General features: G+C 26.9%; 1 protein-coding gene across 1 annotated transcript; it reads right to left on the bottom strand.

Moving 5' to 3' along the window:
• Positions 1-4,193: 4,193 nt before the first annotated feature.
• On the bottom strand, positions 4,194-25,670 carry LOC113375236. Its single transcript, XM_026615180.1, has 34 exons — positions 25,536-25,670; positions 25,275-25,457; positions 24,833-24,955; positions 24,422-24,518; positions 23,930-24,104; positions 21,995-22,246; positions 21,754-21,878; positions 20,979-21,232; positions 20,546-20,713; positions 20,272-20,483; positions 19,964-20,108; positions 19,542-19,674; positions 18,459-18,612; positions 18,131-18,298; positions 17,799-17,940; positions 17,482-17,676; positions 15,994-16,255; positions 14,928-15,088; positions 14,773-14,857; positions 14,495-14,682; positions 14,133-14,419; positions 13,452-13,602; positions 13,196-13,371; positions 13,022-13,121; positions 12,308-12,363; positions 12,100-12,224; positions 11,699-11,868; positions 10,801-10,959; positions 10,097-10,288; positions 9,850-10,028; positions 8,784-9,012; positions 8,492-8,706; positions 8,160-8,412; positions 4,194-4,453 (listed from the first exon to the last, which is right to left on the bottom strand). The coding sequence occupies exons 1-34, from the start codon at positions 25,573-25,575 to the stop codon at positions 4,194-4,196; spliced, it is 5,814 nt and encodes a 1,937-aa protein (XP_026470965.1). The 5' UTR covers positions 25,576-25,670.
• Between the last annotated feature and the right edge of the window lie 327 nt (positions 25,671-25,997).

Genomic DNA, 25,997 nt, shown 5'->3' with positions numbered 1-25,997 from the left:
TTATCTACTTTTTATAAGAATAATGAAAGTTACATTATTCATAATAATCTATTAGAAAACATTTAATATTCCTCGAATATTCTATCAAGGTACGGTAGATTCCAGCAATTTCCCTTAGGGCACAATGCCACACACCACTAGTTTTGACTTGATATTAGTCTCTTTGACAGATGGCAACTCAATATCTGTACGATATATTAGTATTACAATTGCTGTAGGGCGAATATTTTATTGGTGCAGCAATACCGGGTAAGGGCTATTTTCACTTGGAAACATATTGCTATCTATATTTCCAAGTGAAAATCATTGTCACTGCCGACAGGATAAGCATAAAATGTTTGATAGTTACAAAATCCTTGGTGTTTTATAACGAAATCTATGGTAAATGTTTAATCCATCATGAAAATCGAACGCGTGCATATTTATCAACAAATAAATATGTGAATCAATATTGCATGTCTAAAATAAATATTTTTTAAATTACTGATATTAATTACACTAATCTTTATTTGAATATATTCATTATTTCCGATTCGTTGTTCTGCGCGTGCACGTTGACACTGGCACTGATTTGACATGATGTTCACCACATGGAAGGTAGACGACTGACCAAACTGAAGACCTATTTAAAGACATTGAGATGATCGTTCGAGAGCACTTGGCATTGTTCGATGTTCGGATTTTACAGTTTTCAGTAAATTATTTGCGTAATATTGTTCAAATACAATAGGGTCAGGCAAAAATAGTGGATGAATTTCCGACAACCTTTATTTCGTTAAGTATGAGGGTAGAAAAATGTATTGGGGCTCTGTGAGTACACTAATTAATATAATTTTGATAGCAATTATTTTCAAAAACGTGTTAATGCGTCATTTTTCGATGGTGTCTGCTTTTTTGAGTATGAAAACCATATTTCAATAAAGGGAATGGTACGGCTGTTACAGTAATCTCCACTCGTTATGTTCACATATTGCAGCTTTTCGAGCAATCTAAATTAGAGCAACACAATGGAAAGATATGGTTTCAATAATGCGGATCCACTTTTCACAGATAAGGTCAAATCAGATGTTTCCCGAAAGCATTATTTCACACCGCAGTACCATAACCAGCGCTCTCGTCCGATCAGACACCATGTGACTTTTTTCTATAGGTAAACACATTAATGTAGAGAACAAAGCAGATGCACTTATCACCAGGAACTTTATAAAAATCATAAATGGAGAAAATTTCGAAAACAAAATTTTAATATTGAATTATACATTAAAAATCAACAATCGAGATCACATAATTCAAATTCCCACAGTATACAGAGAAATTATAAAGATGGTGATAAAATATAATGATATAAATCTCACAACAAAACATATTTATTCTGAATTGAATAACATTATAATTATAAATCCAATTGAAATGAAATACCCAGATCTGAATTAGAATATAACTTGGAAAAATATTTCTAATAAATATATTCCTACTTTATGGCGGTCCAAAACATATCTTGTATTAAATGAAAAAATTGCAACAAAAGACCGCTTATTAAAGCATAAGATAACAACTGATAACAAATGCAATTTTTGCCAAACAAATGATTCAATTCAACATAAAATACAAGAATGTGGAATGGCTGCAACAATTTGGAAATAGACCACGAAAAAAATCAAAACAACTTGTGGGATAGACTTAGAAAAAATGGACATTAAAAATATTTTTAAAATCAAAATAAAAAATATTGAAAAGCAAAGGGCCTTACTGTGGTTTGTTTCTGCCACAGTATGGTATAATTTGGAGAAAAATAAATCACTATACGATTTTCTGAATAAAATTAGAAGAAAAAGGATGACTAGGAAGGAGTTTGGCAGTAATAAATATATATTTTGTTTTTAAATAAATTAAAATTTTGCTTAAAGCAATTCAGATTAAGTTGATAATATAGATTATGTTGAAATGGCATAGATGGGGCCTGAAATGACAACGCGTGATATTCAGAAATATTCTAACTCTCTGTAAAGCAAACCAAGGATACTATTTGGAAGATATTATTTTACACTAATAAACTTTAATATATTATAAACCTTCTTGAAAATTCACCAATTATTTTTGCCGGACCCTGTATTTGTTTAAATTTATTTTTTTACCGCCTTTATTGTTTCAATTATACGTTTCTAGTAATGTTTAGTATAGAATGTGAAAAACGGTTTATAACTGCTAGAAATTGCCGAGTTGCTAACTTTGTCTTCTGAACGTTTCGAGTCATTTTGAATCGTTTGAGACCAAATCTGGAAAAAGTATGAGCCAAAGTTTGAGTTTTAAAATTTTTAAAATCGGCTAATTTTAAAAAAATTTACCTCACGAAAAACTATTCAATGCAAGTCCTTATCGTGTTTCATTATTGACCAAAATTTTTTAAATCAGTGCAGCCGTTTTTGTGTAAACTTCGACGAAAGGTCTAATATCCACTTACATACACATTTTTTTCAATTTTGTCCTCAAATGATGCAGAGTGACTTGTAGCGTCGTTAAATATAAAATTAGCAAGATGAATTTTATAGCAAAAACATTAACTTCTCCTAAGGGAAATTCATAAACACATATAGATTTTGAAAAAATCTGGCCATCAGAAAACTTAACATTAGAAAGTATATAAATATCACTATACTTTGAAAAATTCAAATACTGTGGGAATCGTGCTTATTAGTTAAGTGTAGTTTAGGTAAAGATCGGTCGGGCCGTTTTTTCGTGATTAATAATTATTTTAAAAATTGTTTTTGATGTTTAAACTTGACATGATTTTCTATAGTCTTATCTAACATACTAAAATATTATATTCCTATGAAAAGTGGTTTATTCAAAGTTTGGAAAATTGTATTGTGTATATTCACAATTGAATCCAAATTCAAATAAACTACAGATATATATATATATATATATATATATATGTGTGTGTGTGTGTGTGTGTGTGTGCGTATTTACGGGAAAATGTCATTTCGTGTACGAGAAACGAATTTTAAATGCGCGACAGTACGACGCATTAATATTTTGTGTGATGAAAATGTTTTTGCTAAAATGTACGTAAACATATATACATTATTATTTAATTATATTCATATGTATGCTTTCGGCGCATATATATATGTACTTATTTTACATAAAAATTTATATACTATTATTTACCTATACTTGTTAACTTCCCGTAGGGTAGTTATAGTCATAATGGGCCGAAAATCTAAAATGAAATTTTTTGCATATCTTCACGTTTTGAAGGTTTCTGAACATTTTGGCATACCTCAGAAAAAATGGATGTGTGTGTGTGTGTTTTGTATGTCCGCATTTTTTCCACTTTTTTCAATTTTTTCGTCCACGTTTTCGGGCGCACGTATTTAATTGGTTAAAGTTCACTTATATATTTTAAATAAACAATTTTAACTTGGCAATTCAATTTATTAGACAATGTTACAGAGTATTTATAATAATCTATTTGAAAACATTTAATATTTCTCGAACATTTCGTTACAATACGGGAAGTTCCAGCAATTTGCCTTAAGGCACGATGCCATACACCACTAGTTTATTTATATTTTATCTGTATGCTTATATATTTGTACTTTTGTATCTATTGTTTCTTATCTATAGTTTGTACTTTTTTCTCATCGTTACACTTACACTACGTGCGCATACATCAATTTTTTATAAAGTATAATTTATTTTATTGACAGATTTTCAACATATGAACAGTATATAGACAATCAATATTGCTTACTAGTGTAAATAGTAGGGCAACATAAATTATAGGTCGGAAAGTAAATGAAATGCCAGGTTGTAAAAAACATTTTCGATCTAAATAAAGCTAAAAATTAATCATGTGCTCAAACAATTACTGCTACTTTAAATCTCTATAAATATTGCTTACTTATTAAATGGATCAAAGAATATTTTACTTTTGAACTAAAGTAATGTTTATTATAAATCAGAATTTGAAAATATTGATTCATTATAATATAATGTCGTATACCAAAATACACTACTAAATGAATTAATAACGTCTCACATATTTTTTATTATAGAATTACAAATATATTTCAAAGTTTAAAACTCTAAAATAAAAATCAATATAAATAGCAATAAATAACATTAATAACATGATTGCTTAAAATATATGAACACATTGTGAATTGCATACCGTATGATTTTGACGATTAACTATTTTTGCCCACATTTAAAATGCGCTGTAAACCATTCAGCAGCGCCATAAGAATATTCAAACATACTGAGTCTTCTGATCTATGTTGAAATTTTATGTTCATTTCGATTATTTGATCATGCACATTATGCGATTTCATTACGTATTTCGCTCTTTGATTATTTGCTGATAAATTCCATATAATTATAACAGCGCACAATAGTTCTTCCAAGTCGCTTTTTCGCAACGCAGCAATAGTGGCCGTTATATAAGTTTCTAAAACAATAATACTATTAGCACATGACACACTTGTAATCATTCGAATGCAATATTAAAAATGATCTTTCTGAATTAACATCTGATTACTTCTAAACTCGATTACGATAATATTATTTCAAAAAGTCAATGTCTATAACGGAAATATGTGGATAATATGGGAATTTCAAGTTTGATGATCAAAACTTAATTTTATGTGTGTATATTTGTATAAGCTAGTTTGAATAAAATTTAAATAAAAATAGAATGTTTATCGCATCAACTAAAATAAATTTCTAATTTTAATTTTTATCTACAAAGAAAATGCAGTATTTAAAATAGGTTTTTATATTTGTTTTATTAATTTATATTATGCTGATGAGTATTTCGAGTGTTACATGAAAAATCTATAGACTTTCGAGTAATGTCAATTAAAAGCTATTTCAAACAACTGCAATGCCATTTTTTTTATACTCATATTTTAAAGCAATCAAACTTCAGGAAGTGATAATGAATATCGCTACTGCCAGAATATAACGAACATTTTAGTACTAGCGAATAATTATTTAACATCATATGTTATAAATATTAAGTTAATTGTTTTCCGAGATCTTTTACTGTTTTACGTTGACAGACTGAAGAAAGAGGCCATATTCACATATTCACATATTTTCAAAATTATAATATTCACATATTTTCAATGAGAAAATGAACGTAAAAATATAATATAATATATAATATATATAAAATGAACGTAAAAATCGTTAAGGTGCACACCTAGTTTGACAATCTAAATAAAGGCCATTTTTATGAATTAAAAAAAAGAAAAACTAGTGAATCCGTCTATTTAAAATATTGAGAGTACATTTATACACAATAAAATTTTTGAAATAAAATATTAAATATTTTTGAAATGACACACGATCTCCGGCGGCGCCAAAAAAAAAGATTCGCCACTGCTGGAGTGATTGCAGCCTTCTCCGTTGATAAATAATTTAAAAAAATCTCTTTAAACTAAAATATATTGTCTGTACGATGGCCCTCGGACAAAAAAAATATTAAAAATTGGCAAAATGGCGGCATGTTGAAAAAAAAGTTAAATTATTCCCAAAATTTTTGTCGTTTTTGGCCTGCCAAAATTCGATTTTTAATCAGATTAAAACTGGAGGATCATCGTATGGAGAACTATATAGAGGAGATGCAAAAAAAAATTGATAGCGATCGGATCATTTGTCTCCGAGTAATCACTCCAGCAAATTCGAAAAATGCTGTTTCGAGAAAAACGCGTTTAAAATCTTTATACTATATAGTATATACTATATATATACTCTTTTAAATGGCTGTAACTCAAAAACTTTTTAGGATATCGATTTAAAATTATAGTATGTTATTTCTGAAGGTGTAACCTATCGAAATATGGAAAAACTCAAATACCAGACGATGACTGAATCTGTATGTAACGGTCCATACCCTTCAAATTTCGATTTACTCGATTTCATCCTGAATCGAAACACAGCGATTGGCTTTGGTCCATTTGGCAAGCCGTGACTATTATCAAATTGAAAGGATAAAGCGAGTCATCCTTTTCCGATATATTGAGTGCACCAACTATTCGCACTAAGCGGGCACAAACTGTTCGCGCAGAGTTCCTCTCATAGGTCGCGCGACGATTTTTCTACAGGTACTTAGAAAAATTTTCCAATTTTCTTTAGTAATATTGTTAATTAAAATATTATTATTTGAAAATTATTGTTGTTTGAAAATTATGAGCTTAAGTACAGACTAGTTCTTTGGTGAAAATGTGACCATTTTTCGGTTATTGTGGTTATTATTTTATCAATTTTGTCCCATGTTTTCAAGAATTGAGACTTTTTATTGAACTTTGGATTTGAAATTTTCAAAATTGAACGACTTTTAGAGGCTTATTTTTTTTGTTAAAAAACGCAATAATGTGTGTTGGCAAGTTCCATCAAAAGTTGGTGCATTTAATCAGAATTTTGTAAAATGGATTATTCCATAATAAAAGAAATTGAGTATAAAATGAAAACGTAACTAGTTGTGAATGGCATCGTGCCTTAGGGCAAATTACTGGAACTTACCGTACCGTAACGAAATGTTCGAAGAATATTAAATGTTTTGAAATAAATTATTATAAATACTACAACATTTTCTAATATTTATAAGAATTAAGTGAACTGAAGAACTGCAATTTTCCAAATGCAATTATTTTGTCAAAACAAGCACAAAGTTTTTTGAATCATTCAAATCGGATGCTTAGCTCTCAAAAAGTGCCGTTTTTTATTTTAACTGCCATTTAGCTCGGTATCTCCAAAACAGCTGGACCTGCCTTTGCCAAAAACTAAACACAACTTCTTCCAATCATTACAAATTGAATGTTTTGATTCAATTTTTTGAATTGAATCATTCAAATCGGATATTCCGTTCTCTGAAAATCTCGATTTCTATTTTCTGCACTCTTTGCTCCGTATCTCCGTAACGGCTGGACCTGCCTTTACCAAAAACTAAACAGCACATCTCCCAATCAATAGGAATAGAATGTTTCTTGAATCATTCAAATCGGTTGATCCGTGCCCCCGAAAACGTGAACGAAAAAATGCGGACACACAAAACACACATCCATTTTTTCTGAGGTATGCCAAAATGTTCAGAAACCTTCAACATGTGAAGATATGCAAAAATTTTCATTTTCGATTTTCGGCCCATTACCATAACTACCCTACGGGAATTTAAAAATAATACGATTTTTGCAGTTACATTTCTCTCGCATTCAGTTCAAAGTATGGCAAACATTTGAACTATGGTTTGAACAAGAATGCACCTATTGTGATTAAAATGTATTAGCACAAATCATGTTATTTAGGTTTTTAATTTCTTACTCTTTTTTTATTATGAAACTATCAAGTATGTTATCATTATTCGTATGATTAAATGCACTTAATTTAGTACTTTTGTTTTTAAGAAAGGCGGCCTTTCAAAGTTGATTAATTTAGAAAAAATCAAATTCATAGTTCAAGAAAGAGGTTTAATTCTTGGTAATTGTGTCATTATTTTTGTCCCTGGTCTTAGAAATGCTATTTATGATTACGGATCCAAAGTTTAAATGAACAAAATTGATAAAAATTAACCACAATAACCAAAAAATTGTCACATTTTCATCAAAGATCTAGGCTCTACTTAAGCTCATAATTTCCAAACTACACTGGACAAATGTTTTTTCTGACTTTCTTCATGATAGTTACGATCAATACTATCACCCTGTATTGACTAAATGAATTCTATAAAGCATACCCCTACAACTGGTATTTTTATACACTATACAAAAATGTTTACTTCCAATTTCTCATTAAGTATCAACAAATCCACTGTAACGAAATAAACTTTGAATATATCACAAAATCAGACAAATTTTGTGTGGAGTTCGCATATAAAAATCTATTTAGACGCTGTTGTTCTTTGCTTAGCAAATTCAAAATAAATCTTATCAAAAATTTTCTATATTTCAGTTATGAGTATTTAAATATTTGGAAACGTCAGTGCCTTTTGCTTTGGCAAATTAAACATGAGGATAAATTATTAATAAACGTTAAGAAATATATGAAAATATATTTTAAATTGCAAGTGCTTCAATTAATTAAGTAATTTTACCCTCTTTACAAAAATATTAAATTATTCAATAGAGTTACAACAGTTATTTAAGTATACTTACTTGAATTTAGAAGAACGATCTTGTTGCTAGTATTAAATGATATGTTTCTCAAAATTGCTAATGATTTGCTACTTATTAATTTAGATTTATTTTCAGAAGAAACAATCAATGTGGATAATAACTCGTTGTTTTTGACAATACTCAGCTGTCCTTCAGAATATTTGGAAAAACACAGCAAAAAATCTATCCACAATATAAAATTGTCTGGTAAACTTTTGGGTGTTTTGGATTTAATGTGGGATAATACCTCACTCTAAAATGTTAAATGATAAATAAATTATAACAAATATATATATATATATATATATATATCCCAATTATAATTTACCGACCTTGTAAACTGCTACTCTGCCTTCCACTGCATAGCAAGCGTTTTTTAAGATCGACAACAATAACTTCATAATACTTTTCTTGTGTGTTTTTGTATTATTTTGTATAACTAAATTAATAATCATTGAAAGCATGCACTTAGCTTTATTGTCATCTGTAGACAGACCCGCAAGACGTGAAAAAGATACTCCAGGTGAATTCGTCATATCTCTACACGCTTTAATGACAAAAGAAATTGATAATATTTGGCAGCATAAAAAAACAGAATTTCAATTTAAAAAATTTAATATTCACCTAATAAGCAATGATCCGTATAATTATGCAAGCATTCGAGACACATATTTAAAAATGCATCATCCGCTGAACAAAATGGTATCAATTTCTGTATGATAGTACAAATACTCAGTTTTCCAATTTTATCAGTTTTTTCAAAAATTAAACCATTGTTTTTGAAATTCATATTTGTATAAAAAGCACATAACAAGTTTATGATCAATTTGATTTCTTCGGCTTCTGCTTGCCTCTGAAACAATTTTTTTTTTAACTATAAATTATGACTCTGCAAAATTAATAAATACAGTAATGATTTCAAAAATAATATTAATAAACGCAATTTTAAAAAAATACTTTCATTTCGTTTTAAAAACAATAAAACTCACTATTATTTGCAAATTGATATCAATTTAGTTAAACTCTACAGGCAATTTTTGTTCTTATGAATGTCGAAATTTAATAATTAATTAATAAATATCTGTTATATATATATATATATATATATATATATATATATATATATATATATATATGTTATATATATATATATATATATATAGGGTGGTCCTTAAAATGGTCATTTTCGAATTTCCTTGCTCCCAGGGGCTCAAATGGTTCCAAATAGATAAAAAACAATTCTCTGAAAGTTCTATCTCTTAATATTAACGTTTAGATAGAGCGCAATTCAATCAAAGTTTGTATGGAAAGAGCACGGAAAAAAATTTGAAAATTTAAAAAACATGTTTTAGATATAACTTAGCGACAAATGAATGAGTTTTTCATTTGTTCGCTAAATTACATCTAAAAAATATTTTTAAAATTTTTGAAAAATTTTCCATGCTATTTCCATACAAAACTTTGATTGAATTGCGCTCTATCTAAACGTTAATATTAAGAGATAGAACTTTCAGAGAATTGTTTTTTATCTATTTGGAACCATTTGAGCCCCTGGGAGCAAGGAAATTTGAAAATGACCATTTTAAGGACCACCCTAATATATATATATATATATATATATATATTATATATATATATATATGTGTGTGTGTGTGTGAGCTAAAAACAGTCAAATATTTTATTTAATTACCTTTTTATCCAACAGTTTTTTCAAATTCTCTGCACATTTATCATATAAATTTTGTAATGATGCATGTAATCGCTGCAATAACAATTTATGCAATTCCTTCAATTCATTGCAAACATGTTGCAGCATATACATACACATGCTTAGAGAGTTTATGCATACCTCAAATAAGCAATTTTTCTCTAAAAGAAGATTAAAATAAGTCAGATACAAAAGGATACATTTTATAAAGAATTGCATCTCCACTTACTGTCAACAGTTTCATTCACTAAGAATTGACGTTTTATTATTTCAATCATTACTTCAATAATCCTAACTCGGTACGTGCATACTCTATTTTCATCTTTAAACTCAGCATTGTCCAAAATGTGGTAAAAATCTTTGCCGTCTATTCTGGTTTGAAGTATATTAACCATGAAAACAAAACTGCATATTTTGAGATCTGAAAATATATGAACTGATTTAGAAAGGTAAATAAATTAAAAACACATATACACATTAATAAAAGACATAATAATAGGCTTCATGCCTTGATTATGATCACTTATATGCTCATGTTTGAAATCGGTTAAAATATTAAATTAGATTATTAAAATATCCCTTTGTATCAAGACACAATAGTATTACCAGAAAATATAGATTAGAAGTTCCAAAGCTTCAAATTGATATATATTGATACAATAGTTTGCTCAGATTATAATGTGAGAAGCAACAGAAATATCTCGCACTAAACTTTAGCCAGTTGTGTTTAAACATAGTGCCTCATCATATGCATTCATTATGCATATATAAACATGAGATTCATGCATAATTAATCAATTAACAATTGTTCAAACATTTGTAATTCCACCAATAAACTCAAATATTCACCAGCATTAATAATTATAGCATTGCTTATGCATGACACAAATAATATATAAATAAATTGTTATATGTTTAAGTTTTTTGGCTAACCTTCATTATCACTCTGTGACAGAGAGAAACATAATGTTTTGAGAAAGCTGTTTTCATCACATTGTTGAATTGCAAGTATTATAGCATCGAAGCCAGCCTGAAATTTTGCCAACTGAGAAAACAAATGGTATATTCCACAGTACAACTTATGTTTAAAACCTGTAATAAAAAGTTATAGTTTAACAAATTCGATAGACAATTATAAAAACCAACTATATTATACAAACTTGTTCATGAGCAATTGAATGTGGCTGGCAATTAATTAATATTAAGAAAAAATCGGTCTACCAGTTTCTTTATAATTAAACGGTAAATTAAAATCGTTTGAGTTATTTTAACTATTCAACTAGTTATAAGCAGCATTTAGCCTTAAGACAAGTTGCATTAACTTCCCGATATGTACAGTAGAACTCCAATTATCCAAACTCCGACTATCCGAATCGCCGATTATCCGAATCACTTTCAGAAAAAAAATTGTCCAAAAAAAGTCAAAGTGCGCTATTATTCTTCCACCCGCAAAGCCGGAAAACGGTTGAAGACCGCAAAACAGCTTACATTGATGGAGATGTTTAAAAAACAATGATTTTTATTTCTAAACTTGTACATAAGAACATTTTATTTATATTTAAAACATGTGAAAATATCATATGTTTCTTTCATTTAATTCAATAAAAAAAATAGTGTAATATCAAATCGTAACTTTTTTTTCTCTCCAATGGCAATTTTTAAAAAAAAAACTCCGATTATCCGAATATTTGATTATCCGAATGGGTCCCGGTCCCAATTAATTCGGATAATTGGAGTCCTACTGTATAACACTTTCAACATATAATTACAAAGAAATGGTTTGTTCTTTATCATATTATCAAATTGACAATTACAATATTTTATTCCATACCATTAGAAGTATCCAACATAGCTGTTAAACAGTACATGGATCCAGGATCCATCACCAAACTTGTGCCAATGTTTTTGTTCAGAGTGATCATACAGCTGAACATATTGCAGATAGCTGTAATCAATTTTTCAACAGATACATCCATTGCTGATACTTCAACACGCACACATCTATAAATCAAGAAATAACAAGTAAATAATAAGATGCCAAATATATTCATATAACCATCACGAAATGTAAAAGTACAACTCGACTCATAATAGAAAGTAAATGTGAAAGTTAGTTTATGGATATACCTTAGCATTCAAAATATTAGGTTTCAAAGCATATTATGTGAATATGCCTTGAACGCATTTTGTCAAAATATATTTTCTAAATTAGTTAAATATTATTTTTCTCACCTTAATAAATTGCTCAGAACTTTTCTTTCAAATAAATAATCTACAATATTGGGTGATATAAAAGTTAAATTATGCATAAATAAAACAAATACTCTAATTAAATCAGGCATTACAGCTCCCCATTCCTATTTGTTGAAAAAAGTTGAATTAATTATAATTAATATATTTAATATTATGAATAAAAATAAATAAAATGTAAAAACAATACCTCATAAATGTCATTTCTTGTTTTTTCATAATCTTCTCTACATACATAAGAAGAATCTGCAATAGAAAAACGAGCTACAAATACAGTAATTAATTATGTTTAATATGTAAAAATACAAATTAAAAGCCATGCATTATTATGAATAGGAATGGGAGATTTTAGTTGTCCAGAAATTATATATATATATATATATATATATATATATATTTATATATGATAAAGTTGTTCTTGAGCATCCATCCAATAATTAAAATGATTTTATTGTAGAAAAATGTTTTTATTGTAATATCATACATTTCGGGTCTTGATTTGACCCAAAATGCATCAATTTGTATGCATTTTCAATGCATACAAACAAATTAAAAATGAAAAAAAAAAAACACCCGAAAATATATGAACACCAATTGATATAACATCAAATCATATGACAATTTTAATGTATATTAAATTAACCAAAATAAAAATAAAATAATTATTTTTTAAAAAGAAGCTCTTCTCATAAAGCCATGTTATTCATTTGGAGTTTGTTTTACAAGTAATTGATTTGTTTGAAAAATTATTTTATTTTTATTTTTGAAAAAAATCAAATATCAAGAAACAAAATCTATCTCAAACCTCTTTATATTTTTAATCCAGAATTTGAAATCAAATAAAATAAAATAATTAGCATAATATAAATGTTTAATGTATAAATTTATGATTTAAAAAAGTTACCTGATGATCCAACATATAAGGATGACATTAATTCATAAACACACTTTGAAAACTCGGTAATATCAAGCAAGTGTTTTATTATATCATACTTATTATTTATCTGAAATGTTAAAAATATTAATATTATTATAGAATCTAAAGATCACTATTGATCTAAAATACATTGATACATACATCTAATAAATGTTCTGTAGCAAACGCTAAAAGAGTTTCTTTAATATCAATTCCAATGTGACTTGACAAATTAACAATACAGCATCCACTTTGATATCTACTTAATATGGGTTCATTGTTATCCACTAAAGTATTGAGACAAGTAAACCAAAATGTTCCAAAGTGAAATGTAAACTCTATAAAAACAAATAGAAATTTAATATATTTGCAAAGACTAATTCCAAAAATATACTACATTAATAAATTATATACTAACTTTTCATGATAAATAGCGAGCCTTCTCCTGTATATAATAAACCAGACAGTATTTGATATGAACATGATCTCACAAATATATCAGGTGATGTACAAAGAGAACTTAGCAAAGTCACAGATTTATCAAACTCTTCAAACCAAACAGATTTTGACTGAAAATAAAATGTTTTTTTAGTTCCAATGTAAATTCATTTAAATATAAATATTCTAAATAACTAATTATATAAAATAATGTCAATTAAGTACAAATTAAGGAAAAATATAAGATTCTATTACTCAAATTTTATGCTATTAATACATCATCCTATATAATTATACATTATATAATTCATTTGCCTTATATCTTTCAATATCATTTACCAATAAAACAATTGCACTTTGAATGTGCATCAGTAATACATCAAAAATTAAATTATGGTTTATTAGTAATACATGAACAAATATAAAAAAAGGATTAAAATTGGCAAAATAAATATTTGCTTAAATATTAGATTTCCATTCATTGTATGAAATAATTTAGAAATATCATGCCAAAATAATAAATAAATAAATAAATAAATGAATAAAATATTCCTTTTAAATGTATTCAGAATTTTCACTCATTTGAATTCAATTCAATTAATAAAAATATATTAAACATCATTGTAGCAAAAACTAATAAAATTATACAATTATTACTCACTTGTTTAGAATTTATCTTCATATATCGAATTGCATTACATAATGTAGTTACTAGTGATCGCATCATGATTATAGAAACACTAGTGAAACATTGATTTTTATTTAAATCTCCATTCATTGATTCTATGCAGTTATCATTGTTACCAATTTGTTTTGATTTACGAATTCGATCATCATTTAATAACCATAACCAGCTTATAATTTTTTTTATTAACACAGTAATATGCAAATCTTTTATGCACACCAAGTCAATATAGCATATGCAAAGGAGTAATCTTGAACAATTTACTAAAATAAAATATAATATTGACATTATAATGCATTCAATATACCAAATCCCATGAATGCATTTTGTTTATACACCTGTTGAGTTTGTAAGAATTTCCTTTTCATTAAATATTTGAATAAGTTTTAAATCTAATTCGTTATTATATTCAGATTTTGTTGACAATGATACGTCTAGTTCTGAATCTGCTAGCTTAGAAAATTCTTTATAAAGGAAACTAATTGTTATTAATACCTCCACATATAAGTTGTCTTCGACATTTTCCCTATAAAAACAATTAAACATAAATATTAACCATAAGATATTTGTCATATTAAATTAACATAAGAAACACAATATAAAATTCATAACTCACAAATTTTTATAGTTCCTTATCATACTAATTATTGGTCCTGAGTTATCACGAACTGTTCTTACTGCCCAAATGAGCAATACACGACCTAGACATAAATTTATTTTATTAAAAAAAAAAAATCTAAATTTGCACAATTTTTATATACAAAAACATACCCCCAGCTTCATCATGCTTTGCTGTTTTCTTTATAAAATTCAATATACTAATAAACAATTGCTTATCTGACTTACTGGCTGGTAAAATGTGCAAAAACTTTTCTAAATACACAGTTATTTGCTGAATTTGAGGTTCTTCTGGGTATTGCAAGTTAGATATGCTGAAACATATATTTTACAACATGATTTTCATTAAAAGAGAAAACCTCGCTGTTTCGACTTATGAAAAGGGTATGGGCGTGTTTCCATACAGAATTGGCCCCACCCTGGTATTTAAATGATTTTGATGCCATTTTATAAGTCTTTTCGAAAAAATAGAATATTCCAATTTTCAACTCCCTATCTCATCATTTGGCCAAGATATCTGTAAAAACATGTGAAAGTGGCCACTTTTTTCAAAAATAATAAATAATAATAATTATTGTTTTTATTCAGCGCGTTGGATTTTTTATTATGACTAATGAATATACTTATATACAAGATATAAATACATGCTTTCAAATGATGCTAATTTAAAAGTAGTCCAAAGAGCAGCACTGGTAGGAAAGGGAAAATGAAAAATTATTTTCATCTTTTCATGCACTAACAAATAATTTTTTCACATTATTTATTATGAACAACATAGACAAGATCAGTGTAAAAACTGATATCTCGGCCAAATGATGGGATAAGGAGTTGTAAATTGGTATACTGTAATTTTTCGAAGAGACATATAAAATGGCATCAAAATCATTTAAATACCAGGGTGCGGTCAATTCTGTATAGAAACACGACGATACCCTTTGCGACGGTTGCGATTATTATAGTAAATGGTTATAAAAATGATGACATATGATGATATTGACTATTTTTGTCCAAATATTATTAAATTTTTCTTTTTATTTTAACTACTCTGGATGTGACGATGCGGCATGACTAAAATGTAACGCTCATTTAAAGTAACAATAATCGATTTTGATTAATATTACGATAAAACTATTTTCGATGCCGAAACAATTACAAGACAAAAATGTTAATAATTTTTACATTATTAATCACCAACATAAAAAATACATATTAATAATACCTTGAAAAACCATGAAGAGCATTTTTCACTTCTTTATGAGACCTCGCATGTTTGATTACATCTAAGTAATGCATCCACATATTCGAACAACCTGATGATGTGAGGTAGGCCAGTTCTTGTTCATTCAGCAATAATTCCCCATTAATATCAGCACGAAAACTTGCAAGTTCGTTTTCCGAAATTTGGGTTTTGTTATTGAACCATCTCAAATGCACAAAGTATTTTATGAACATGTTGACAGAATCAGTATCCAACATTTTGTCTATGTATAAGTAAGATAAAGTTTAGTCTCTTTTATAAATTTAAACAAAAAATACAATTTAATATAATGATTATTTATTAACTTCCTGAAGGAGAAGATTATATATTTATCAAAAAATCCGATTCACCAATTTTATGTTTTCTCGACGTTACAAGCCATTCTGAATCGAATGAGACCAAATTTAGAACAAGTATCTGTGTGTGCGTGTGTGTACGTGTATGTGTGTGTAAGTGTGTGTGCATGTATGTGTATGTGTGTAAGTGCGTGTGTTTGTATGTGTATGTGAACAGATTTTTGCCGTAAATCGACGTTTTCTCAAAAACGTCTGAACCGATTTCAGAAATTTAAAAGCCATTTGATGTATCTCAATGAGGATTATCGTTTCACAGTTTTGTGCGACGATCAGCCGAACCGCTTTTTTGTAATTTGGAAAAAAGTGTTAAACTTTTCGTTCACATTCAAGCTCAAACTACCGAAACGATTTTAAAAAATCAAAAACAACTTGATAGATATTAGTTGGGAATGATACTGATTAGTTTTAGGTGAAAATCTACCCAGCCGTTTTCTTGTAATTAACTGTTGAAAAAAAAATTTAAGCCGATGTTTATGGAACTTATTTGGCAATATATATCATGGTCTTATAAAACTTACTGAAATAAAATGGCCTTACATAAAGTATTTTAATGTTTAAAATTCAATAAAGTTTGAGAAAATGAGTAGTTTTTTTGACGTTAAAATTAAAATTAGACAATTTACTTGGTATATCAATAGAGCACTTGTTCTTAATCAACATACTAAACCATTAAATTGCTACAGAAACTGATTCATTTATAAAAATTATTAATTTGTGAAAATTTGATGATGTGTAATAAATCTACTCGGAATACTTAAATGAATTCAGTTTTTATTGATTAAGTCGATTATTTACACATATCGGGAACTTCATGTAACTTGCCTCAAAGCAAAATACCAGTACCAACTAGTTATTACTTAAATCTATACTCCTAACCATATATACATTCCAAATAAAATTATATATGAAATTCATTAATTAGTTTCAATCATATGTCCAACAAAAATATGTTTGTATAGGCCACATTTTTCAATATTTGTCTCTCAATTTATAGCAATTATTTCATTAAGTAAAAAGTATGAATAAAAAAGTATAATAATAAGTTTTTACAATGCAGTTAAAATTTACTAAAAAAATATATGTAGGTACACACCTTTCAGTGAAGGGAGTGCATGAGGGCTCTCTCGATCATGATATGATATACTACAAGGAAGATGCATATTTTCTAATATAAAATTTCCTGATAAGCCATGTGAATCATTTATCAACCAAGTAGACCAACATATCAAAAACAATAATTGTGAACAATCCAATCGAAGCTGCGGATTCTCATATAGAAGAAAAAGCGCTAAAAATTAGTAATAGCAAAATAACAAAATATGTAACAAAACAAAATAATTATGAATATTTACTTTTGAAGAATTTTAAGTTAAGAATTTTAAGTTAGGAATTTTAAAATACCAATTGTACCTCTAAGAATATATGTTAATACATCATCGCACTGAGACAAATGACTTCTTAAAACTTTATTGTATGAGCAAAGCTTGCGTAAAATATTAACCACAGCAATTAAAGTATGAGAATAGTCTTTAAAACCATCAAGTGCTAGCATCTGTAAAAAATGTTAATGCATTATAAACAATAAAGAATTAAACAGACAGATTCATATAAATCTCATAATTGGGCAAAAAAGTGACACAAAGTAACTTTTTATTGCAGGAAGTAGACTTAACCAACCTACAAGTTCTACCTGACGCCGCATAACGTTTTAAAACATGCATTAGAAAATAATAACACATTACCTTCGGAAATAAATTCAATATCATTTGAATATCTTCAATTGTCGAAAATACTCCATGTAAATAACAATCATCAAGAATGATTGACAATTGTAATACTGATGATTTTAAAATACATGGATCTGAATGTTCATTTGATATTATTTCGAGTAAAGGGTTTATAGCAGATACCTAAAACATAAAAGTACTATAGTAAATCAAGGATCTAAAATAAATGTAATTTAAACAACATAATACTTTTTTTTTTTTGTAAATTACGCAAGAAATTAAATATACACTTAAATTACATATTTACATGTGTCATTATTTTATAGCACTATTTGAAACTCACTGAGTGAAAATTTAGTGGTTCCTTAGATCTCACACCGATTCTAACTTGGTTATCAGTATGGATGCAAAGATTTGAATGTAAAGTTCCTGCTATTATGGAACACTTGGGTAATAATCCTGCTGAGTCTGTTCTCTTATCCAACAAATACAATAGCCTAAAATATTATATATATATATATATATATATATATATATATATATATATATATATACATATATTATAAAATTTTGTGATATGAGTGGAACGAATATTAAATGTTAAATATGAACAATACAACACTCAGATTTTTGACACACACTTTATTTGGTAATTGGATTTGTAAATATTTTGTAGAGCTTCGAACAAAGAATCCAAAAAGTAATAATAAAAAAGTATTTTAAAAAACCATTTCTTTATTTATGTACTGTCGACGTTTCGGAACTAGGTAAGTTCCATCTGCAGGACATCTGACAAGAAACATGATCTTGATAAGATTTAAGCAAACAATATGTTTTAAGAAAAGCAGAATATGGTTGATTTTTTTTATATAAAATGAATCAAATTGTGAAAAAAATAATGTACAGAAATATGACAATATAATCAAAATAAAAATGATAAAATTAAATGAGTGAATTATATAATAAAATATTGAAAATGTTAAGAAATTAGAGAGCTTTAAAAAGTTTTAAGAAAAGATTACTGAAAAAACAGAATTAATTACCTATATGATTAATTATACACTAACACTTTTTCACAAAAAAGGTGTATAATCAATCATAATGACGATTGAATGACTTATGCATATATGTACATATATGTAATTAAATATTATATCAAAATCTCGTAAACTAAACAGTGGCACAAAAAAAATACTTTTGTCATGGATTTTCAAACATTTCCGTTTATCTCCAGCGACGTCATAAGAATCAAAGTTATATGTCTTTTGGTCGCCACTTTCAAGAATTGTTGTTAAAAAATTCTTAACTTCACTTGTTTTTGCGATATTGATGGTGAATCTTTTTACCCGTGGACCTTTAAGCCCCGCATGTCAAATCAAAATTGTCGTATTTCTCAAATAACTTTAATAAGTTTTTATATTCATACCTTGAAATAGATTCTTGGCGAACCTCTGGGTCTTTGGAAAATAATAATCTGATATTGCTTTTAAGAATATCACCAAATCTCAAATTAACTTTACTTGCAACATCTGGATTTACTAATTCATATAAATTTTGACCTATAATAATATATCAAATAAAATAAAAAATAAGCAATTTAATAAAAACAATGCTTTTGCAAAGGAATTTTAAACAAGTAATGAATACTAATATATCGAAGATTATTATAATGATCAGAAAATAGTTATTAGTAAAATTTTATAAAAATATTTTTTGTTATTATTTCATAATTCAGACTACATAACAATAAATATGCATTGGTTGCATAATTAAACTATGTGTATGTAGTCACAATCTTTGTTAAAATCATTTATGATTACAATTAAACAGCACGACTCAAAAATATACCTAGCACAGTGTCTTTATTGGTGATGCATTGAATGATCGGCAATGCTGGTACCAAATGTTCTACAATGTATGCCCAGTGACGTTGATTTGTAGTCATATTGCTCTTTAACAACATGATTAATATATTACTGGCAAGAGATGATATCTGTAAGTAACAGTGAGAATACAGTATCAATAATATTATTGGTATGAAAATAATGAATTTCATCAAATATTATTATATTAGCATATTTTATCTGCAATGATTTTGCACCAAATTGAAAGGGATACCATACAAGTACAGAAATGTGTAAATAAGCTTTACATACCTCCCTATTTTGATGCTGAATTCCTCTACAAGCAATTTCAATAATAATTTCTGAATTTATGGGAATTCCTGTAGCTATATCTAATGTTGTGCGTAAGCTAGTGAAAGCTGATTTATGCACACCTAGGAATTGTTTCATTTGCTTATTAATGCAAGTGTAAACCCAAAGCTTAACTTTTTCATCATTGAATGATAATAATTTTAAAATTATGCCTGAAATAATAATAATGCAACTACACATGATCATAAACAAACATCAGATTTGTAGTACATACTAGTAGCCTCGTTCAGAAGTTCATTCTTTTTGTAATTGAGAATTTTTGAACAATTCTGGATAATTGACTCAATTAATGTAAATGAATTCAGTATTTCAACAGCAGGCAAAGCAATCATGCAAGAGTCTAAATTTTCAGTATTCGAACTTTTTCTGTGTTTGATCACATCTGAAAAATACTTCTCGTAATTTTCCATTCATATTTTCAAAATTAATCTTATTAGACAGACTAATAAATAAAAATAACTTATTGAATTATTTAAAATAAGTTAATAGCAATCAAGCAGAATAATAAACACTAAAACAATGGTACTTGAGTTCATTTAAATTAAGAATTTCTACAAGATTAAATAAAAAATTAAACAAATTGAATTTAATTATTTAAATTAACAAAACAAATAAAAAAATACACTGTGTTTATAAAACTATCCTACCCATAGCAGAATCCAACAATTGACAAATGCCTTTTACGTTTTCATAAGTATTCAAAATTGGTGAGTTCATTTTAGAAGCTACTGAAATAAGTCTTGCATGAACATCACCATGTAAATGTTCTAAAACAGGATCCATAATACATTCTTCTAGTTCACTCAACAACAATGAGTTATTGAAATTTTTACAAAAATCACAAGCAACCAATAGGAATTGGAAGTACAATAAATTTCGCAAAACAGAATTTCTGCAATGCCTGCAATACAAAGTTTTTACATCACATTTATAAACATTTGTTCAGATATATCATAGAAGCCACTATAATTATAATGAGAAACAAATATAAATTGTTATGTAAAACGTTAATATCAAACCCTAAAAATCAATAATTTTTTAAAATGCCATATAAAATGCATGTGCTTTTCTTAAAAAAAAAAAAAAAGAAATTAGGATATATAACAAATATTTGTTCAAATCCAATTTTTATCTTTATTCCATTCGAAATACGTAATCCATTCCTTTTTAACCTTATGTGATCAAATTGTTGTTCTATATAAAAAAAAAATATATATAGAAAAAAGCATGATCACAAAAACGTAGCTAGTACCAAAATGACAATATTAAACATTTAGAAAAAGCTTACTGTTTTTTATACTTTTTATGGATTTCATTTTTACAAAGAAAACAAAAAGATTTATTGAATAAATATGGTTTCTTCCATTATATATGCATACATAATTAATATATGTAACTAATATTTATGCAGAGTAATCTTACCTAAATATACTAATGACTGTAGCTATTCCTTCCGCTATTTCATCTGCGTTGACTAATGGTATGGAAACATTTTTCAATAATACTATCAAGTTAATACAGATTTCTTGAAATGCATATGAAATATACTGTAAAATAAAATTCTATTAAATGATATAATAATATATAACTAATAAATAATATATAACTATAACATTATAACAAAAAAATCTATTTAGGAAAGCAGACTAATTACACTTCTAACCTCTGGACAATTCTTATATTCTCCATCCTTAAAATATCTTAAAACTGGTTTCAAAACTTTTATGCAAAATTGATCAGCTGTTAACATTTCCATTTGTGATACTGATTCATCATGGTTTTGATTTCTAACACATTCTATAATAGTAAAATTATTTTTTGATCGTTGAATTAACCTTAATATAAATGTATTTAAACAGTTTATTGCTCCAAATTTTATTGATTCTTTATCACATTCCAACACTATTAGCAAGTTCTAAAAATAATAAAAAAAATTGTTATGACAAAAAAACAATATTATGCATATACATATACATATATATATATATATATATATATATATATATATATATATATATACACCTTGGATTTTTCTACTCAAAATAATTGCTTCAATAATGTTGCCTATAATTTTTATAATTTCGTACCATATTTTAACTGGCTTTTAGTAATTTTAATAGCTAAATTACATTTTTCTCACTAATAATTCAATATACATTACTACTTAAGTTTATATTTGAAGTGAATTAATTTATCAAATCCTGTTCACATGTGCTCTATTCAACCTACGATCAACAAAATTATTGCAGTAAATGGAGAGGAAAAAAGCTTGTGTCGGAAATAGGCTAATCTTTATCTTAAGTTCAGAAGTGAAAACCTTAAAATGGTCATTTTCGAATTTCCTTGCTCCCAGGGGTTCAAATCGTTCCAAATAGATAAAAAACAATTCTCTGAAAGTTTTAGCTCTTAATATTAACGTTTAGATAGAGCGCAATTCAATCAAAGTTTTGTATGGAAATAGCATGAAACATTTTTCAAAAATTTTAAAAATGTTTTTTAGATGTAATTTAGCGAACAAATGAATGAAAAAAACTCATTAATTTGCCGCTAAGTTATACCTAAAACATTTTTTTTTAAATTTTTAAAATTTTTTCCATGCTCTTTCTATACAAAGTTTGATTGAATTGTGCTCTGTCTAAACATTAATATTAAGAGCTAAAACTTTCAGAGCATTGTTTTTTATCAATTTGAAACCTTTATGTGTATTATATTTTGGATATGTAGTTGATCTTTTTACCCGCAGTCCATTAAGCCCCATTCTACTTAACCCTTACTCACATGCACACTTTGAACCAAGAGATAGAGTTATCCCCTCAGATGTAGCTTAATTTAGAGATACATAGTTCTGTCTTTATATATGCTTGTGTATGTGTGTATATATATTATTGCACCAATACTATTTTAAAGTAGAGGGCAGAAAATATGTAACCAGCCATTGCACTAAATAGGGCAACTAATTGCAGTTCTCTATAAAAGTTGTAAGAAGATATTATCTTTGTAAAAAAAAATGCCCTTGAAATATGGATTTCAAATAGAAGTTGTATCTATCTTGTTTGTAATAATTGTATTTCAAGAAACATTAAATCCGATTACGGTAAATTAAAAAGAAACACTTACCAAAGCAAGATTAATGATTATAATAAGAGTTGATTAGGATTTTTGTTTATTATGTTTAACAATATATATTTAAATGATTTTTAATTTTGTTGTTCAATCTAATAATTAAAATTCATCATATTCATTAAATAATGCAGCTGTAATTCCATAAAGCTCTTTAAAATTAAAAATAAAAATAAAATAGGCAACTTTTTTGACCCCTGGCTGTCCTTTTTTACACAGCCTATGGGGTCAGAAGGACCATACAATAAATTTTAGAAAATTATCAAATTTTAAATACATTTGAACAATGATGAATTAGCTGGAAATTTTACTGAACATAGTTCGATATTTGTTTATTTGATATGCGTCATTTGTAGTGATGTATAGTTGGTGTAGTTTTCACAGAATAATTACTAAAAGTCATATTGGACCTTTGTGTTTGCCCTGCCCTATATTTAACTAATAATTTAATATGTAATTTTAATTAATAATAAATTACTTCTAAAATGGTTGGACAATGCAGAAATACTTCAGGCGGATAGTTCAACATCAAGTCATAAATAAACCTCGTGCATCCCTGGGCAACATATCCATTTTGTATCAGTTTAGCCACTTCTTCAATTTTGTACACATCTTTCAAATCAATTTGATATTGTGGAATAGTAGAAAATTCACTGTGTAAATAAAACAATAAACATATTAGCAAGTACAGTAAAGTAAACTCGCAATGTTAGCATTTTAGTAACTGACATTGAAAATTTCTGTAATTAGAATCATGACTAGTTGAAAGAAGTACTTGACAATTGTATGTATTTATATTTTAATTTAATTGCAAATATGCATAATTTCCAGAATTATTTTAAAACCTTTTAAATAAGTCAAATTAAAATAATATTTAAACTATTATGTTTAAGTTCATAGAAATTTATATGACTATAATTATAATTAAAATAAGCACAAGAAAAAAGAATTTAAAAAAATAGAAACTTACAAGGAATATTCGGAAAAATCGTTGGATGACACTTTAATAGATTCCACTTCATTGCTATCAGAAATATTAGACTTGCAAGCACTTCCTAAACAAAATTCTAAAATTGATATAAAAATGTAAGTAAAAGTGAAAGATGACTTCTTAAATAAAATACTGATTAATAGCATGAAAAGTTCTATTTCTATTTCAAATTTCTATAAAATAAAACTATAAAAGTATCTATTTCAAATGTTTTACTCATATTTAGCTATTAAAATTTGTTATTATATTTTACTTTGAATAATTGTACTATTAAAATAATAAAAAAACAATAATTTAATTTAACTAATTTTTAATACTAACTATTATTTTATTCAAATATTGTCGAATAAAAAGATAAGCTATTATTAAATTTAAACAACTTGGAATTACCCGATAACTCTTCTTCTATGAGATTTGTAAGAAATTGATGTTCCGGTAAAACACGCTTTCTACCGCAAGACACTGAATTAATTAATTTGTTTAAGTTGTCTATTGAAAAATGCACCTTAAAACCTGGAAATTATTTCACATTAGTTCAAATGCCACATAAATACTATATACATATATTATATTAAATTATAATTTTCATATAGAGAAAAATACAAATCTATGGTGCATTTGTGTAAAAACAATGCAATGCATTTGTGTAAAAACTGGCGTAGATTTGCTTCTAAATCTTTTGTACTATCAAATAATAATAAATCATAAATGGTTAAAATTAATATAAATTACACAGTTGAATATGAAAGAAATCGACAAGCGAAAAATCATCAACAATGAATGAGACCATAATCTTCTTTAAAATAATTATAATCTCATTTATTTCACTTACGTTTGACTAAATCCAAAATTGATTGCAATACATTTTTTTCTTCAATTTGTGGGTATTTTTTTATCCATTCTGATAATTTTAATGTTATGCTAAAAGCAATAACATGATTTTTGAAATTCGAATGTTTTATTGCTTTTAATATGTACAAAAGCCATCGCAAACGAACATCTGGAAGAGGGTGGTCTAAAAGAGAATTCATATATAAATAAATGATTAAATTAAATATGATTATAAAATGAATCTTAATAAAACAAATGGTACCTAATTTGTTGACAATATCAAGAGTCAATGGGCATTCCATGATGGTGATTGATAAATTTTGTAATTAACATAATTTAAAACATAATTTTTTAAGGAAAAGCGATTAAATGTTGATCGAATTTATTCTAATATCCGAGAAACATGTAAATTAAAATTAAATGTTACGAAGTTTGACAGTTAATGACGGTTCAGAACACTTATCATTAATAAAAGTGTGCATAAACATTTTAAGAAATAATATATAGTATTAAACATTGAAACATGACACATCTTATTATTGTTCAGAATTATTATCACAAAATTACTGACATATTATTTACAAAGATTCTAATAACATGATATTCAATTTTAACGCTCTTATATTTGGAAAATTAGACATAACCGAAGTAAGGTGTCAAAAGCCAAAAAATCAGGACGGAATTCCATCTACGTCTGGAAAGCACAACTAAATAGCGACTATTT

Source organism: Ctenocephalides felis, unplaced genomic scaffold, assembly GCF_003426905.1.
Source record: "Ctenocephalides felis isolate EL2017-DRISC unplaced genomic scaffold, ASM342690v1 CF-g0.4_SCAFFOLD_01886, whole genome shotgun sequence".
NCBI lineage: Eukaryota > Metazoa > Arthropoda > Insecta > Siphonaptera > Pulicidae > Ctenocephalides > Ctenocephalides felis.
This window is presented reverse-complemented; position numbering and strand designations above follow the sequence as displayed.

What these genes read in the sequence shown, in the direction of transcription:
- LOC113375236 (XM_026615180.1), bottom strand. Translation starts at nt 25,575, where the DNA reads ATGGAATGCCCATTGACTCTTGATATTGTCAACAAATTAG. An exon ending in AATTCTTACAAACTCAACAG is followed by an intron (nt 14,420 to 14,494) that starts GTGTATAAACAA and finishes ATTTTATTTTAG; the next exon opens with TAAATTGTTCAAGATTACTC. An exon ending in GTCACAGAGTGATAATGAAG is followed by an intron (nt 10,289 to 10,800) that starts GTTAGCCAAAAA and finishes ATATATTTTCAG; the next exon opens with ATCTCAAAATATGCAGTTTT.